General features: G+C 43.5%; 2 protein-coding genes and 1 long non-coding RNA gene across 3 annotated transcripts; 2 read left to right on the top strand and 1 right to left on the bottom strand.

Moving 5' to 3' along the window:
• Positions 1 to 7,298: 7,298 nt before the first annotated feature.
• LOC103634711 (uncharacterized) lies at positions 7,299 to 8,429 on the top strand. The gene is made up of 2 exons (XR_556894.4): positions 7,299 to 7,635; positions 8,153 to 8,429. It is a non-coding gene; the product is annotated as an uncharacterized lncRNA (long non-coding RNA).
• Positions 8,430 to 10,226: 1,797 nt separating this feature from the next.
• Positions 10,227 to 12,135, top strand: LOC103636714 (cytochrome P450 72A15). Its single transcript, XM_020542697.2, has 4 exons — positions 10,227 to 10,512; positions 10,631 to 10,881; positions 10,971 to 11,382; positions 11,484 to 12,135. Exons 1-4 carry the CDS (start codon positions 10,321 to 10,323, stop codon positions 11,913 to 11,915), a joined length of 1,287 nt encoding a protein of 428 aa, XP_020398286.1. The 5' UTR covers positions 10,227 to 10,320; the 3' UTR covers positions 11,916 to 12,135.
• On the bottom strand, positions 12,023 to 18,054 carry LOC103634710 (protein AATF). Its single transcript, XM_020542698.3, has 12 exons — positions 17,760 to 18,054; positions 16,571 to 16,744; positions 16,399 to 16,473; positions 16,170 to 16,280; positions 16,002 to 16,041; positions 15,840 to 15,903; positions 14,055 to 14,157; positions 13,866 to 13,961; positions 13,752 to 13,781; positions 13,088 to 13,187; positions 12,610 to 12,694; positions 12,023 to 12,514 (listed from the first exon to the last, which is right to left on the bottom strand). Exons 2-12 carry the CDS (start codon positions 16,628 to 16,630, stop codon positions 12,409 to 12,411), a joined length of 870 nt encoding a protein of 289 aa, XP_020398287.1. The 5' UTR covers positions 16,631 to 16,744; positions 17,760 to 18,054; the 3' UTR covers positions 12,023 to 12,408.
• Between the last annotated feature and the right edge of the window lie 872 nt (positions 18,055 to 18,926).

The following is an 18,926-nucleotide window of genomic DNA, read 5'->3' as shown; positions in this document are numbered from 1 at the left end:
CTGCTGAGGCATCTCCGGGCCCCCACCCGAAGGGGGACGATGAAATTAGAAAAATGGCCGAAGCCATTATGGACAAGGTTGTCAATCAACTATTGAACGAAGCTGCAGAAATAGTGCTTAAAGAGGATTGAATGCCATTGTAGAAACATTTGAAATGTAAAAATGTGTAATATATTGTAATTTTAAATGTAATATACAATCTATTTATAGTTTAATTCTTTACGATGCATGAAACTTTGCATACATACCATTTTTTGAGCCTTCGGCGAAAAAACACCTTCCCTTCTTTTCATGCTTCATGAAGAAAATCTTTTTCTATATCATAAGAATTTGCTTACTTATCTGATGAAAAATGTCCAAGCTTCGTGAAATATTCTTCGAAGCTGTAAATAAGTTTTGTGTCGCTTTTCCGATGAGGCTACACTTCATCTCGATTTGCCTTGTGCCTTAACACGATTTTCTCTTTCCCAAAATATGTTCCGAAGGTCAATACTGTATCCCCTTCTTGTTCCAGATGCATTATGCTGTATGATGCTTATGCTATGCAAAAAATGATGTGATGATGTTATGTTATGCAAAATGATATTTGTGCCGCGGATACATATCCCTGTAATAAAGCACACACACTTTTTATATCAGCGCTGACTTTTCGCTGTAAGCCTCCCTTAGGAGCTTCTTCGCCTTTTACTTTCAACGGAATCAGCGTTTATTTTTCGCTGTAAGCCTCCCTTAGGAGCTTCTTCGCCTTTTACTTTCAGCGGAATCAGCGTTTATTTTTCGCTGTAAGCCTCCCTTAGGAGCTTCTTCGCCTTTTACTTTCAGCGGAATCAGCGTTTATTTTTCGTTGTATGTTTAGAAAACTTACATTGCGCTCCCTTAGGAATGACTTTTTACTGCTTCGAACAATTTGTACTGTGTCTATTAGATCAAATTTTTGATAATACAAAGGTCCTTCAAATCAGTATAAGTTCGTATGCTTCGGCAACTCGAGCCTATGGAAAAAACATATTTTTATTATGGTAAAAGACGGAAGTATTACAAGAAATTGGAATTCAATTAAAGACATTTGAACTCTTCATAATTGTTCCTTATTAACAAAAAAGTAATAGCGAACGTAGGAAATGCAAAAGAACTGCTGTTGAGGTAGGATATTCGTCAGTAGATGTGCTTCGACTCTGGCACAGTGCTATTGAATGTGCGAGCTTCGGATTCCTCTCTGAAATCTCGCTGAAGGTTAGTGCGCTAACTCCCTTCTGGCTGCTGACTTCTTTGGATCGGCGGTGGCGGTGGAGGTTGCTGCCAGGATGCTTGGGGTTGGCTCGCCGAAGCAACAGAAGCTGCAGGGTGGTTGCCTACATATTCTGGAATATAAGGTGAGTGATACGAAGCAGTATGCATAACCTGCTTCGGCTAACTCTGTTGCGCTGCTGCTTCCGCTATTTCCTTCTGCTTCTGGATGGTAACATGGCACATCCTGGTAGTATGGCCCTTGTCTTCACCACAGAATAGGCAATATATTTTTCTTGGCTGGTCTCCAAACCTTCCCCCGAAGCCCCTGGCGCCTCTGCCCCTTGGCGCTGGCGGCCGAAAAGAACTCTGCTGTTGGGCCGAAGCTTGTGAAGAGTGTTGTGGCCTTTGCTGCTGGCTTCCTCGATCATCAGTTTGAGCAGAGTTATGGATTGACCTAACATGCCTCGGGTGAAATCTTCCTCCGAAGCCCCTGGTCATTTCAGAAAACCTGAATGCTTCCTCCCTTCTTTGGCGGAAGTCATTGTCAGCTCGAATGTATTCGTCCATCTTCTGGAGCAGCTTCTCCAACGTTTGTGGTGGCTTCCTGGCAAAGTACTGCGCTGATGGCCCCGGCCGAAGCCCCTTAATCATGGCCTCAATGACAATTTCATTGGGCACTGTTGGCGCTTGTGCCCTCAGGCGCAGAAACCTCCGGACATACGCCTGAAGGTACTCTTCATGGTCCTGGGTACACTGGAAGAGAGCCTGAGCGGTGACTGGCTTCGTCTGAAACCCTTGGAAGCTAGTTATCAGCATATCCTTCAATTTCTGCCAAGAAGTGATTGTCCCTGGCCGAAGGGAAGAGTACCAAGTCTGAGCAACGCTCCTGACGGCCATGACAAAAGATTTTGCCATGACTGCCGTATTGCCACCATACGAAGATATTGTTGCTTCATAGCTCATTAGGAATTGCTTCGGGTCTGTGTGACCGTCATACATGGGGAGCTGGGGTGGCTTGTAAGACTGTGGCCATGGTGTAGCCTGCAATTCTGTTGAAAGAGGAGAAGCATCATCAAAAGCAAAGTTTTCATGATGGAAATCTTTATACCAGTCATCCTCATTGTGAAAGCCTTCCTGATGAAGCTCTCTGCGTGGAGGCCTTCGGCTTTGATCATCTTGAACAAGATGACGAACCTCTTCAGAAGCTTCGTCTATCTGTCTCTGAAGATCAGCTAGACGAGTCATCTTCTCCTTCTTGCGTTGCACCTCCTGCTGAAGGATCTCCAGGTTTTGGATTTCCTGATCCAGGTCATCCTCCGGAGGTGTTGGACTGACAGCCTTCCTCTTCTGGCTTCGGGCCTCTCTAAGAGAAAGGACATCCTGATTGGGATCCAGTGGCTGTAAAGTACCAGCCCCTGTCGCTGAAGCTTTTTTCGGCGGCATGACGAAGGTGATGCTTGCCGAAAGTGTTTAAGACTCAAAAAATGGAAGTGGGTTCACCGGAGGTGGGCGCCAATGTTGGGGACTTGTTCTCAAATGCTATGAATCAAGAACAAGGCAACACAAAATGTTAAATGTTAATATCCTTCGTCCTTCTAAACATTATTTACTTAAGGATATAATGATTCTCGGACGAAGGTTATGAAGGACATACCTTCACCAGCATAAAATATAATAATGAAGAAAAGATCATATGAAACATAAAGATAACATAAACAGTTGTGTATTATTATCGAATCATTTCCATCTTATTATGATGGAAAGGTAAAGATAATATTAAATTATAAGTGTACCTTCAGCTTGTAAGAAGGTAAAAGCACAAATGTGATGCAAAAGTCAATGCCGAATCAACGTGAACAGTATAGGGATACTGTTCACCTATTTATAGGCACGGGTCGCAGCCCATGGAAAATTATAATAATGCCCTTTACATTTATCAATAACTCTATGATAACTCTTCGAGGTCTAATCTGGTTTTTCATCTTTAAGTCGGTTTCCTTTTCCGCCGCTACTCCGAAGCTCTTCTACACACAGCTTCGGCTCTGCGCCAACCTTTGTGCTTCTTCGTACCGTGGCTCTGATCCGAATCCGAAGGTACCTGTTAATGTACTTTACTCCAGAAACATTGTTAAATCATACTTTTGAGGACCTTCGGAAGCCGAAGGCCCCCAACACATACCTTCTTAATATTTGTGCATTTATTTTGAGGGAAATACTTTGCGCAAAAATCGCCTGCGGTGCGCGGTTTAAATATGTTTTTAGCGTTATTTGATGGGTGAGGACACATTATATCATCTCCAGATTCTAAATTGCTAAGAATACGAATCTATATATAAACTGGATTCATATGTTACTTAATAAATATATGATTAGTTTAAAATGAATTATATTTTAGAACAGAGAAAGTATGTATTATAGACGTTAATATCTGATGCTTATCTGCCAAGTGCATACGTGCCCTCTGCTTTCGGCTCATCAAGTTGCTAAATAAAAACTACTCCTATACTACTACAAGTATTCATGTGTATGAGTGAAGCCACCTTAAAGTATGCTTGAGCTGTCCCTACTGATTATTTGGATGGATGCATGTCTCTTTTATTTATTTAGATAGAGACAAAAAACTAGAGTGATTTTCTCTCTATGAAACTGTATACTACTACTACCCTTTCATAATAAATGCATTTTGCACATGGACAAACGCTTGTCTAGATACATAGCTAATATACAGTAGTATCTATTTTGCTATAGAGGGAGTGTTCGATACTAATAGATAGACACAGTTTCTGCTTCTTTCTCTTGAGAGTTTCTCTACAATTTGTTATAGAATCTAAAAAATCCCAGCTTTCTTCAGACCGATTTTTCGTCCCTTGAGATTTCAGAAACACCAGCATGAGCAACAGAGAGACAGAGGGGGGGAAAAGTTAGATCGTGGCGCAACAGTTTTTATGAGTGACTCACGCAAACATCCATATCCAAAAAATAATACTGGAGGTCCCTTTCAGCAATCTGCAGAGAGAGCGGTTCTTCCCTTTGGTCCCGCAGCTGCGATCCCTCTCCTTCCTCGTGGGACCTGGAAGCTCGTTTTCCACAACCACCATGTGAACTGCCCTGTGTCTGTGTGTGCTTTAGTTGCATCCATGACCATGAATGAGAATGAACCTGTGGTTGGTTGGTTGGCTGGTTGGCTGGCATGGCATGCAGGGGAGTTCGCGGCGTTCCTGACGGGGGTGAACCTGATCATGGAGTACGTCTTCTCCAACGTCGTCGTGGCGCGCAGCTTCACGGCGTACCTCGGCACGGCGGTGGGCGTGGACGCACCCAGCAAGTGGAGGATCCCCGTGCTGGGCCTGCCCCAGGTGTTCAACCAGGTGGACCTTGTCGCCGTCGGCGTCATCCTCCTACTCTCCGTCTGCATCTGCTATAGGTTTGTTGCTACTGTTGACTGCTGCTTCTTGTATCGTCAGAGGTCAATGGCGTGTCATTTCTTCGCTTAATAAATTTGTTTTCTATCTCAAGGGAAAAACTATAATTTTAGTACAGAAAATGTTGGTTGAGGTTTTGCCTACAAGTGTCATTCTACCTGTCTTTTCTCTTGGTTCTCAGTCTTTTCTCTTCTCCGCTTGCTGACCCAGAACTTTTGGCCTCTGATTTTCAAATGTTTTAGTATCCATTATTATGGACAATTGATCAAAATTTTATTAGTAGAGATTTGAGATTTGGTATATGGTTTGATTGTACAGGACAAGAAGAAGCTTGTGGAGTCTATTAAATTCGCTATAGACTAATTTTGACTATCTAGCTTGTTCAAACGACTGAGCTTCTGAACTTATGACATCAGTGCAAGTGTGTAAAGCTAAATATTAAATGTTCTCCCCTGGTTTATGAATAATATTAACTCGAACAAAGAATTCTATTGGTGTCAAATGCCATTTTTTACATGTATGCAAGGAGCAGTTGCTAGAATATTATAGTTGGTAATTGGTATATAAACATCAGTTCCCATTGTTTACCACATATCTTTTCTAAACGTCATTTCTATTTATTGTGAGGGATTTGTTACAGAAATCATCCTCTCAGGCGGGATTTCGGTGCCAAAGGTCATATCGGCCGTGGAGGGGGCCGTCGGCCTCAGCGACCATGGCTCATTGGGTTCTTTCCATTTGCTGCCAAGCTTTAGTAGGGTACAGGGTACTGTTTACTACCCTGGCTTTTCTTGTCCTAGCAGAAGCACAAAACTAATCAGGACCAACCACTGCAAAATGTGATTGGCATAGATCTCACACATCTCTTCAACATTGCACAAACATGGGTGCCTTTTTCATTCCTTGTGCTAAGACAATATTTTTAGCTCATTCGGGGTACTGTACAATCCAGAGTTTCTTTTTCGATGCCATACCAATCGTTTCTCTCTGCTTGCTGAGACTGGAAGAAAACTTTGGTGTGTTGTCTCTTTTCGTTTCTGTCAGATTCATTGCTGCCTTCCAGCAATCCAGCTCTTTACCCTTTACAGTATTTCCTTTCCATTTGATAAATATATACTTTTTAGGCTTCAAATCTTCTTTCTCTGTTCTGAGGACTGCTGCAAACTTGTAACAGATGGATTAATCACTTCTTTTCTTATTTTTTAGGGCATGATGAAATCAGTGTTTGCTATTTAGCCTCCTTCACAACTAAGATCATCCTACATAATAGATTTAGACAACAAAAACTTATGGAGTTTGCTGAAATGCCCTTTCAGGCATGCCCCATCTGTGCTACAAGGGTCGGAATGGACTTGATAGGACATTTGACTATGCAACATGGAAGTTATTTCAAGATATCCTTTTTTAACTATGCTGTCGTTGCTGATCATTTGCATTTTTACATTTTTCACATTATACTACAGTTGAAGATACATAGGTGTCATGGTCGGGCGCACGTCAAGGGCCCGGCGGCGCCTGGAGTACGTACGCCCGACCATGACCGCGACCATGACAATAGGTATGTTGGAACACAGAATTTACAGATTGTTTTCCTTAATGAATAATACATGCAACGCAGGCGTAGAGTCCGAAAAGTATCTTCTGGGTCCCATTCTTTATTATCTTTGTTGAGAAAGGACTTGAGAAATGGCAGTTTGCAGTCATTTCTCGGTGGATCATCCTATGTATCCAATCCTCCTGCTGTAGCACCAAATTCTATTAGTATGGTGATGTGCAGTTTTTTTACTAATCCCTCATACTGAAAATTCTATTCGCATGGTGATGTATAGTTGTTTTACTAATCTCTCGTACAGTCATACTCTTTAATTTTTATGTCTTTTTCTTCACCTTGTCTTGCGAATTACATCTGAATTGTCCCCATGCAATTTTGACATTGTATTGACTTCATCATAGATAAGTATATGTGTTCTATGGCTGTTCCTACTGATGTCTTAGGAGACATGATCAGAAGGATGAGTGTGCTTTTTACATTGGCATCTTGACTGCTCCTGCTTGTGTCATGAGTTTTAATTGATTTAGTTTGAGAAGTTTTACTAGAGATAAGTTAGTTGGCTTGATTGAATTAAGCATACGTTTTGGAATTTAGTTATAGTTCTTTTGTACCTTCATTAATCACACTTTGTTGTATTTGAGGATCCCTTTACATTCATGGGTTTCTTAGAGTATTGCTGATTTTGTGTAGTATTTTGTCAAACTTGCAGGTATCTGTCTGCTAGAACTCTCGGTCTGAATGGTGCTTTTAGCAAGGTTGCCAAGGTCGGTCATGTTGCTGGCTCAAGAACCAGAGAAAAGTTACAATTGGCTGTATCAGATCTAGCAGCCAAAGTGAATCGTCAAGCGATTTTGTTTCAAGTAAAAAGGCAAACTTGTTTTGCGTGCAGCTGGAACTCATGATGTTGGTGCATCCTGCTGATTGCAAAAGCATGTTAGATGCTTTCATAGCTGGCTGTGATTTTCATTCCAGGACAACCATGAGCATGTATCAGCATATTCGTGAGACTGTTGAAGAAGAGAAAGTAATTCTTGAGTAGCATCCTCAACCTGATCAAGAGAAATCTCCCATGCTATTGTTGAAGGTATGCTACCTTTAATGGTGTTTTTGAGAATTCTATTGATTCCTTCTAAATGTTAAAATTATGTTCACTACCAGGTTATTAGCTTTTGTACTGCACTTCCACACACATACAATTTTTTTTCTTTTTTCTTATACCTTCCATGTCGTCTGGTCCAGAACTTGTACACTGTGGGGGTTAATTATGGATATGGATCTATGAAATATTATTAGCATGAAAATATACATGGCGTGTATGGAACAAAATGGACTCTAATGCTTTTTCTTGTGATGTAGGATGCTTTTGGCGCTGAGAGGAGGAAAGCTATAAGATGCTAAATCTCTCCATTGCATGCGGAAAAACGTAGGAAGGTACAAACTTGTCAAACAAATATAGCTCTAAATTAAGCAGCAATCAACCTTAGTGTTCATTACACTTAAATATGAGCTTTGGCCTTTGGATTGGTTTGTGCTGGTCAGCTAGAAACCTGAAAACAACAAACTTGTTGAGTAGTGATGTTTACAAGAAATGTAGCCTTCATGGGCTCTTGTAACCCTTTCTCTCTTGTCATATTTTTGTTAAGGAAGCAAAAGATACACCGAAACTCTGGTATAGCAATAGAAAGAAGGTTCTGGCTTGGCAAGTGAAACAGAAACAACTAGCACATGAGAAGTGTGAATTTTATACTTTGCTTTGGCGATCATGTCGTTTTCTAAATATGGCTCATGTGACACGTCGTTTTCTAAATATGGCTCATGCGACTTTTGGCCAAAGAGGTCACATTAAGCATGCTGCTATCAATGCTCCTATACAAGTGGTTACTTTCTATTGCAATTCGTTGTTGGAAAATTAGTTTTGTGCTGAAATTATTTTCTTTTAACACCACAGGGCACTGCAGCTGATGTTGCTGTGTGCAATGCTTGAGATAGACAGAAATACTCGTCTTAAGGAGCTTGGTTGGGCGCTACTCATGTGGGTAGTTTATGCATAAAGTTATGCCTGTTCGCTGCTTAAATGTTGCCATATTTTGTTTTTCTCTTTGAAACTGTGAAGGGCACAACTTTTTAATGACTTCTGTAACTTGTGTATCTAACATCTGTATTCGGTATTCTGAGTTAAAATAGGCACATTTAATTATATTTTACATAATTTCTTTTAAAGAATAGATGGATGATTATTCTGCATGTTTTTGTTATGCTCTTTATGATACATTCAACGACTTCCCCATACTTCACGCTTGTATTTGTTGTGGGGACAAACAATAGGTGGTTACTTTTGCATCCCTTTTCTTACTTTCTTGCTTCTTCGCTACAATACCAGTCTCCATCTGCTTATTCAACTTCCTTCTTAAAAAAGTATTGCCAATGTAAATTATCTGTCTTCACCCTAACATATCGTCACAGAACATTGTAATCATTGTGAACTAACATTTTATCGAACAATTTACTTGTCGTCGCCGTCGCAACGCACAGGCACTATACTAGTTATGTTATAGATGAGTCGTGTAAGGGCGGGCCCAGAGGGGATCATGCTATACATTCGAATATTTGAATACTCAAGATTTAGCAAATATATACTATTTTACCAATAATGCATGGCAAAAAAAGGTTGGAAGCACTACTTCCTTTAATCTTTTGAATTTTTTAATACTCAATCTCAATTTTCTGGGCCCGCCACTGGAGCCATGAGAAACCACTCAAAGCCTAATATGATAGAAAGGCACAAACAACATGGCTCTCATTAGAGCATCTCCATCAATGTCTCAAACTACTGTCTCAAATTAAAATATAGGGCTCTACACAGGAAACACTACTCCAACAGTGTCTCATTTTGTAAAATTTTATCAAAAACATATAGGCCACCCTATCGAGTGCCTCAAATATACTACACCATAATGGACTACCCTATAATCTAGAATTAGGGCTTTACTGTTGGAGCAGAATATTTTGTTGTTGCCCTAAATCATATAAAATATACTCATTTTTAAATTATAAGGCATTTTATAGGACACTTTGTTGGAGATGCTCCAACTAGTGCCTCAAATCGAAATATATGGCTCTACGCAGGAAACTACTCCATCAGTGCCTCATTTTATAAAATTTGGTCAAAAAATTTAGGGCACTCTCTCCCAAGTGTCTCAAATATACTACACCGCAGTGAGGTGCCCTATAATCTAGATTTGAGGTTCTACTGTTGGAGCGAAATGTTTTGTTGGTGTCCAAATTCTATAAAATATACTCATTTTTAAATTATACGACCTTTTTATAGGTCACTTTGTTAAAGATGTTATTAAGGAAAGTCAAACTCATTTTCAACTCATATCCTCCTAGACAAACATAAATTGTAATATTTGTTTGTTTGGTTTTTTTTTTTTGCCGTCCCAACGCACAGCAATGTTTATACGCTAAACATGATATAGTAACTGCCCTCGCCGGCGGCCGGCCTCCGATTCCGTCCGCATTGGAGTACGCTATAAGATCCTGCAATGCGCCAAACACAGGAAGACTGCTGGCCCGCCTCGGCCTCCTTTGCCTCTATATAATAAGACGATGGCCATGGCGAGCAGCTCTTGTGGCTCGTTCCCTCTTCCGCTGCACAGATTATTTTCGCAACGCCCAGACAAGCCATGTCGACGAGCGTGGCAGTGGGATCGCTCGGCGAGTCTCCTTCCCCGAGGAAGGCGCTGCTTCTGCTGCCGCCGCTGTGCGCGGTCCTCGCCGTCGTCGCGTGGTGCGCCGCGCGCGCGGTGGAGTGGGCGTGGCTGAGGCCGCGGCGCCTGCAACGGGAGCTGCGGGCGCAGGGCGTCCGCGGCACGGCGTACCGCCCGCCGGCCGGCGACGCTCCGCTGGCTGACCGGCTCGGCCGCGAGGCCAGGTCCCGGCCGCCCCTGCCGCCGGGCTTCCACGGCATCGTCCCCAGGGCCTTGCCGCTCGTCCACCACGGCATGAAGGAGCACGGTAACGGCTCTCTCGCTGATGTAACACTTGAGGGTTGAGGCAGAGTAACACGTGCGTGGGCACTGGGCAGGCAAGAACTCGGTCACCTGGTTCGGACCCATGCCGACGGTGACCCTCACCGAGCCGGAGCTGGTGCGCCAGGTGCTGTCCAACAAGTTCGGCCACTTCGAGAAGGTCAACTTCGGGCAGCTCACGCGGCTCCTGCACAACGGCCTGAGCAGCCACGAGGGCGACAAGTGGGCCAAGCACCGGAGGATCATCAAGCCCGCCTTCCACCTCGAGAAGCTCAAGGTCTCCATCACTCAGCTACTAACCTTGATGAGGCATGCATGCATCACGTCGTCGTCAGTTATCAGTAGCTTGCTCGAGCTGATCAGTCGGTGCTCGATACCACCTTGGATTTTCGCAGCTCATGCTACCGGCCTTCGCAGCGTGCTGCGCCGACATGGTGAGCAGATGGGAGGGCTTGGTCGCTGCGGCGGCCGGCGAGCCATGCGAGGTGGACGTCTGGCCGGAGATGCAGAGGCTGACCGGGGACGTCATCTCCCGCGCCGCCTTCGGCAGCAGCTACCTCGAAGGCAGGAGGATCTTCGAGCTCCAGGGGGAGCAGGTGCGGCTGGGCACGCTCATCGCCAACAAGATACACATCCCGGGTTACATGTCAGTCCGTGCTCTGCCCTCTGCCTCTCGATCGGATCCGCCCTCTGCCTCTGGATCGGTGCGCTGCAAAATTTCTGGCGTACGTGCAGGATGCTTCCGACAAGGATCAACCGGCGGATGAAGCGGATCGCGGCGGAGATCGAGGGGATCCTGCGAGGGATGATCGCGAACAGAGAGAGCGCGCTGAGGGCAGGCAAGGCGGCGAGCGACGACCTCCTCGGCCTGCTGCTGGAGTCCAACATGGAACAGCTCAGGGCCAGTAACGGCGGCGGGCGCGGGACGAGCTCCGGCGGCGGTGGCATGACCAGCGACGACGTCATCGGGGAGTGCAAGCTGTTCTACTTCGCCGGCATGGAGACCTCGGCGGTGCTGCTCACGTGGACCACGGTGCTGCTCTCCATGCACCAGGACTGGCAGGACCGCGCCAGGGAAGAGGTGCGCCGCGTCTTCGGCGGCGGCGCCGGAGTGCCAGACTACGACGGCCTCAGCCGGCTCAAAATCGTAACCTTTTCTTTCCTCAGCTCTGATGGTTCTTGATCCATCCGTTCAGCGTCTTGTGATGATGGTCATCGCGCGCAATCGCGTTTTTTCATCCATTGCAGGTGACCATGGTGCTGCACGAGGTGTTGCGGCTCTACACGCCGCTGCCGGCGATACCCCGGCGGACGTACAAGCCGACGGAGCTCGGGGGCGTCAGGTACCCGGCGGGCGTGATGCTCATGCTGCCGACGCTGTACATCCACCACGACAAGGACGTGTGGGGGCCGGACGCCGACGAGTTCAGGCCGGAGAGGTTCGCCGAGGGGGTCGCCAGGGCGTCCGCCGGGGACGCGCCGGCGTTCTTCCCGTTCGGCGGGGGACCTCGGACCTGCATCGGCCAGACCTTCGCGCTGCTAGAGGCCAAGATGTGGCTCGCCGTGATGCTAGCCAACTTCGCGTTCGAGCTCTCCCCGTCCTACTCGCACACACCGTTCCCAGTCGGCCTGCTCAGGCCGGAGCACGGCGCGCAGGTCAAGCTCAGGAAGCTCCCATGAGCGGCTTGTTGTGATCAAGCTCAGTTGCGTTGTCGTGCCGTGCATGAGCCCATGTTGTGGCTGTGTGCCATGCACGATCGTGTAAGCCAGTGACACTGGTATATTGTGACGACATAAGCCCACAGCTGAACGGGATCAAAACTGAGAATGCTGGCTCTATATACAATTTCTAGGAGATACGCTTCTTCCAAACTCATGTAAGAATTTCGTAGGCTCCCTCTCATTTTTGAGAATCTTGTAGGTAACATCGATTCAGCGAGGACCCACCTGTCCATGGCACTTTGTGCTTGTCTCGCACAAAACTGGTAGGTCATCAAAACTTTCGACTCAAAACATCATACCTACTGACCTACTTGCAATCTACAAAAGTACAAAAAAGTTGCATCAAGTAATGTGAATTCTAGCTGACATTCCAAGCTTTAACGAATTCAAGCTTTAACGAATTCATGCTTTAATGAATTCAAGCTTTAGTGAATCCAAGCTTTAATGAATTCTAGCTGGCATTCCCAAACAAATTCTCAAACAACTTCGGAGCCATTGGAGGCAGAACCATGGGCTCTGGGGCCATGAAATTAGTGACCTTCTCATGGACATGGTACCTGAAAAGAAAACACAGAAATGAGCACACTTACCAAAAGTAAAGCTATTGAAAAAATTTCAAGCGTCGGCAAACAGCAGAGGATTGAGACCGCACCGTATCTTTCTGCTTTTTGAAGCACGACGATCAACAAGCTTCCTCTTTTTAACCTGCTGCTTTTTTAGAGCATAAATTGCCGACTCTGCATACAATAAATGGTATTTGATGGACGCTCAAGTCGAAAGTAAAAAAGGGTTTCATTTCTTAAAAATCTTAGAATGGTGACAATGTATGAGTATTCTTGAAACATGTATCTTCTGTTAGATGAACCAGGTTTCAGTATGCATGAGAGAGAGAGGACACAGATAAATTTAATGCATTTTTCAAAAGATAGAAAATTTGAATGTTTCGACATGGAAATATGAGCTAATTCAGATTTCAACAGATTTTTAGTGTGATCTGAATCACTAAGGCTAGCCGAGATATATGCTCACGGTCACGGGGATAAAAGACCTGACAATTTATTGCCTATTGCTGGGGAAGACCTACATGTGTAATAAATAATGATGAGTGCAATAGCTGAAAATGAACTAACCTGAGGCCCCCTTATCACATGACTCAAGAAACTCCTTGAGAAGTTGTTGATAAAACTCAGAATCGTCAATAAGTTCAGGATCACCTTCCATATTGTGCCCCTAAGTTACAACAAAGGCGATGAAATGAGCCCATGAAGTATAGTCTGCGTTATATCCTAATTTTATAAATAAAAGCATTCTGATATCAATGTTCTGATATCAATGTTGGTGTGCAGATAAAACTCGGCCAGGGAGGGAAAGACCGTCCTCCCGGTATTATATTAAGAAGAGACCGAAACATGGTCCCGGTCGAGAAAATCCCCGAACCCTGGCCCTACATCGCGGGCCGTCACCGCCCACTCTGCAACGGCCCAGGCGGAGGGTGGCACGCAGGACGTAACCCAAGGTCGGGCGGGGCACAGCGAGGGGATTTTTTTTAACCAAGCCAGAAATTTGCCCCCAAGGCGGGACCTGGAGGTGCTACTCGGAAGCCTTAACCATTACGCTAGAGGCCCTTTCGCTGGTGTGCAGATAAATAACCAAAGTTACGATAAAAAGGGAAATTCATCTCAGTGGAAGAAATGTGCTTCAATTAACTACAGGATGTTTACATTTCAGTAGACTTAAGGGGACCAATTAAAGATTGAAATATTTTCAAGAGAACAATGTGGTAAATGATCAAACCTCCTCAGCTGTTCCAGGTTCTCCCACATCCTGAAATATGAACGGCAAGACTCTGGTTAGCCAGATCCACAAATATTGCTGGTGGTATTTAATTCTTTATGATAGATAAAATACCTTTCCAAATACACTAACAGCAGAGTTGGTCAAGTACATCCTGTTAATCATCCGGCTTGGATCTCTCATGTAACCAGCAACTTGGTCACTAATGTTCTGTTCTCATACAAGGGGAAGAGTTGAGCTTTAAATATTGACTTGTTAAACAGTAAAAATTACACAAAATAGCTAAATAAGCATTTGGGTGACCTGATTAAATGCATGTAGCTTTCCTTTAAGTGCAGCAGCACCCGTTGTCACCTGTATTTTCCTCTGCCATTTATCTATCTCAGTATTTCTGAATGTTGTTATCCTGTACACAAATAATTTACCACATTCAGGGTTCATTTTGTATGAGCAAACCAAGTACCAACACCAAGCAGAATATATGCAAATGCAATATGAAAGCTCTAGAACGTCCATATAAGATATAATTCTCAGAATCTTCATGTTATTGCAATGCACCCTTAGATCTAATTGCAGTTCTTTCTTCACATGTGCTACATCATATATTTGCAATGCATTGAATCCAATGTTGGAGAACCAGCTTTCTAGAAGGATGTCAGTGCAATGCAACATTCACATATAGGACCACCTTCATACTTTTTTTAGAGACACTATGAAATAAGTCAAGACACTTAATAATTCCATGCACCTTAATAAAAGATGTCACATTACTCTATTAGCATTTCTTATGTGAATAACTAACCTTCCCATCTCCTTCAAACATGAGTTAAGTGAGGATTAAAAACGATTCCATCAACTATTATCCTCCATTTATGTTACTTTGTATTCTAGATTTCAGGCAATGTATTTGTTTCTTTGTTAAATGCCTTTCCTGCTACTAGGTTTGGCAAAGAAAGGCGTACCAACAAGTATACCTTGGATGCAACCTACTCCCAACTGCATAACTTATTGGGCAGAGAGCAGCAATTAGCTTGTTGCACAGCTAATACCTTCATATGAAACGGGATTTGTGGCAACTGTGTTAACTTCATATGAAGGGCAGCCTAGTGCAGTGGTAAGAGCTATCTCACTAAGTTACCAGGTCACGGGTTCAAAGCATATGTAGAAGGAAAGCATATGTAGAAGGACGGTTTGCATCAGTTTATTCCCTTCTTAGACCCCCCTCACGTGGGAGCCTTTGGCTCTGTGGTTTTTTTGGCACTGCAATTTGATGGTTGAGACTCATATAACGAACTACATGCTACAGGCCGGATGGTAACAGTCTATCGCCAAATCATAGAGGTAGTTAACAAACTGAATGATTTTTTTTTTTTTTTGCATGGGTGTTTTTAGTAACTTAGCTGTTACATTTACTACATTGTGGCTACCTCAAAATGGTTTCTGCATAAAAAACACTATTAGGAAGCTAGAGCAGACTTCAGTTACACGTAAAAGAAACGAAAGCATTTCAAGTACTCATATTCAAGTGATTCTCAAAAGTAGACAAGTGGTTACTTGAAACCATAGGGGTGTAAGCCGCTGTAAATAAACAAATGCTTAGTGTACTGCGGTGTTTTTTAAGCGCTGCCAACTTCTCCTAAGTTATACTGATTAGATCGTTGAAGTCCAAGGGTCGATGAAACCCCCTGTGACCGGGACCGGGCCTTAGACCTATGCTTTGGCGTGGGACAGATGATGGATTTTTTTAACCACGGCCTGAAATTCGCTCCCACGGGGAGTCGAATCTAGGACCTGAGGAGTGCTATTCAGACCACCTAACCAACTCGGCTAGAGGCCCTTTGTGTATGGGTAGGGCAGGGGTTCGGGGGTTTTCTCGACCTGCGTGAGAAGGCCTTTTTAATATAGGGCTGTCTTACCCCCCCCCCCCCCCCCCGCAGGTCGAGTTTTTTTATGAAACCCCCTGTGGCCCAGTCAACAGCCCAGATTCAAAGGCTACCACAACCTTCTTAAGAACAAAATCAGGAGATGTTCCTCCCCCTGGTCGAGCTTTTTTCACTGATGGTTAATTATTTCTAAGCCAAAAATTACCTTGTCTGCAATCTCTGTACTTCTGACCACTCGTCGTTGTCTCCATTTGAGGCAGAAGGCATTTCTGGCATCAAGTAAAGAGTTGTGTTATAAAATATAGATGGCTTGCCAATTGCCATTGTTTTTACAGTAGAACAAGAACAATGTGGAGAGTAGCAATACCATTGGCACCCTTTGTAGCCTGATTACTCTCGAGCATAGCCTACAGGGAGTTTTAGAGGTTGGTACAATGAGAAACATTTCGATCATTATTTGCGAAAAGAAACATTTCAATCATATTGAGGAAAATCATAGGAGTGAAAGGAAAACAATATGTGCAACTAACTGAACCTCCTGCAGCTCCATCATGCTGCTCAAAGTCTGCTTCGATGAATTCAACAGATCATCATAGGCTTGTTCTATCTGCTTATCATGATTGCAAAACCTTGCTCTGATGGGTTCCTGCAACAGCACAATAGAGAACAAAGTCAACAAACTAGAGTTTAGAAATCAACTTAGCCACAATCATGCATCAAAAGGAGAACAATTAACAAGAACATAGGGTGATGCTTGCTACAACCTGGGGCAACTTGTTGGAAGTAGAAAATGCCTTCTGCAGCAAGAATCTCATTTCCAGGGTCTTGTCCCATATCGCCTTGAGGGAGCATAATCAAACAAAGGTAAGAAATTTGATAGGATAATATATATGTAGCACATGATAATGCCAAGACGCAAAGAAGGTGGGTCAGCACCTTCTGGTTTTTGACTGCTTGACCTCTCAATGCATCCTCCTCCCTGTGCTGGTTCATCATCTTCAAACTATCTCTATACAGAGGCTTCACTTAAAGAATCCCCAAATTTGGGTTGCCCTTGGTTAGTCTGATCTCCACACTACAACGAAGTGAATGGAAGGAAACAAAGCTTGCCTGTTGCAAAAAACAAAAACAAAACAGTAAACTTCAGAGTTGAAATGAAACTAGTATTCACCTATGTAGCACGGATACAGATATAAGTACTGTAATCAGAAAGATGGAGATATGTGGATACGTTATTTTCTCCAAAAAAACATGATATCAGTACATTTTAGTCTTTTTTAACAAATAATGCATATTAAAATTCTAAAAGCAGTAGCGCTAGCAACTTAGCAGGAGCATTAAAATTGTCCGGCGTCCTTGAAACTGTCATGCTTTGCACCTCTTTTCCAGATTTCCAATAAGCCAAACACTCAGACAGCCAAGGTCAGGGTGACCTGCTGTGCTGCTAGGGATGGTAATGGGTCACGATCCAAATGTTTCTTCGCTCGTAATTAATTTTAGTTCAAAAATGAATAGGGACAGAGTTCGACCCTAATCCGATTCGATCCTTAATAATTAATTTTAGTTCAAAAATGAATAGGGACAGAGTTCGACCCTAATCCGATTCGATCCTTAAATTTTGTAGTGTAAAATTTAGAGCACACTACCTGACTACCATCCCTATGTGCTGCACTGCTGCTGGCTCCACAATCAGACCAAGTGACCAGAAAATTTGACTATGGGAGAGGGGACTACGAGAGAAGAAATAGGGAAGAAATTTGCCGCTTACTTGCAGCCAGCTCACGGTCGATTTAATGTGGAGGCAGTGGTGACCAAGAAATGAGGCAAGGGAGGTTGAATTATAAATAATTAAAGGCTAGAAATCTTATCTTACTACAGTCAAACTAAAAAATATAAAAATAATAATAGATATAATAAAGAGCAAAAATAGTGACATTGATTGAAAATGTTTAAGCAACATGTAGAACAAAAATGTAAACAAAGAAGCCAAAAGATCAAATTTACTCAATACCCTACCGTATGAAATATTATCACAGTGCAATTTTTAGAAAAGCAACAATTGGCATTCATCAATCAAAATAGGATGCGTTGATGCAATGATCGCTAATCAGTGAAATATACTCACTGTCTGGCTCACTGTGCAGCAGCAAGACGCAAACAGGCAAGGGCTAGGCCGCGGCCTGCAGGGGCACTGCGGCCGCTTGGGAGCTGGGGGCTGGGAGCCTGCTGGTCAGTGGACGCTGGCGAGCACGGGAGCTAGGTGGGGCGGAAGGCTTCGAGGGGTAGGGGCGCCGCCTAAGAAGACTGAGGCGCAGCGAAGGCGCCGTCGTCGCCACTCGCTCGAGAGGCGGCCAGGAGGGAGCGCGCTGCGATGCCTGCCTCTGTTTAGGGTGGAACGGTCGAGTCGAGCTAGGCTGGAGATCTCTTTCGTATGGGCCGCAGCTGGGCTAAACTGAAGAGGGGAAAGTGACTCTTCTTGGGCTCGTCCCGAGCTGTTTCGCTCTCGTGCGGGTACGCAAACGGGATTCCCACTCTCCGCGTCGGAGTAGAAAGGAAAATGGTAAAAGGCTAATTTAATTTTGTTTTCATATTTTTTTAACGGGATGAAAACAAAAAAATCAAAGGTCGAAGTACATGATCAGGATTGTTGGTAATTTCAAAAACTATACTGTAGTCGAAAAGATAAAAATTTTGTAATTTTCACAAATATATAATAAAATGACATATTGCCTATTTTCTAAGATATAAAATATATAAACAATTCGTCTTCATTACTCATATTATTTAGAGTAATTACAACTTTTGTTTTTCTCTTATTTATTAACTTAAACACAACAAAAATATATAACTTGCATAAATTACACGCTAGATTTATCTGCTGTTATATAAAATGGTATGAAACGAAAAATACGATCGAAAAACTAGCTAAATCATTTTCGTACTGTTTCTACTCAGTTCTCGAACAATTAAAAAATAAGAAAAAAATAGTATTCACAACAAGAAAGTACGGGATTTCCCCGTCTCGTTTTCATCCCTAGTCCCTAGGGATGGCAGTTGGACCCGTGGGTATGGATACCCGCGGGTTTCGTACCCGATGGATATGGATACTCGTAGAAAAACTCACCCGTGGGTTCTATCAAGTCGGATACCCGAAACACATCGGGTCGGGTATGGGTAAAATATTTTACCCACGGGTATCCAGTGGATACCCAAAATATCAATATACCTCTTTAAATGTGCTACATGAAAGGGAAATAAGCTTACACCTTTTCCTAATTGATTTTGGTGGTTG

This window comes from Zea mays, chromosome 8 (genome assembly GCF_902167145.1).
Source record: "Zea mays cultivar B73 chromosome 8, Zm-B73-REFERENCE-NAM-5.0, whole genome shotgun sequence".
In the NCBI taxonomy this organism is placed as follows: domain Eukaryota; kingdom Viridiplantae; phylum Streptophyta; class Magnoliopsida; order Poales; family Poaceae; genus Zea; species Zea mays.
Note: the sequence above shows the minus strand (reverse complement) of the source record. Positions and strands in the feature narration are given on the sequence as shown.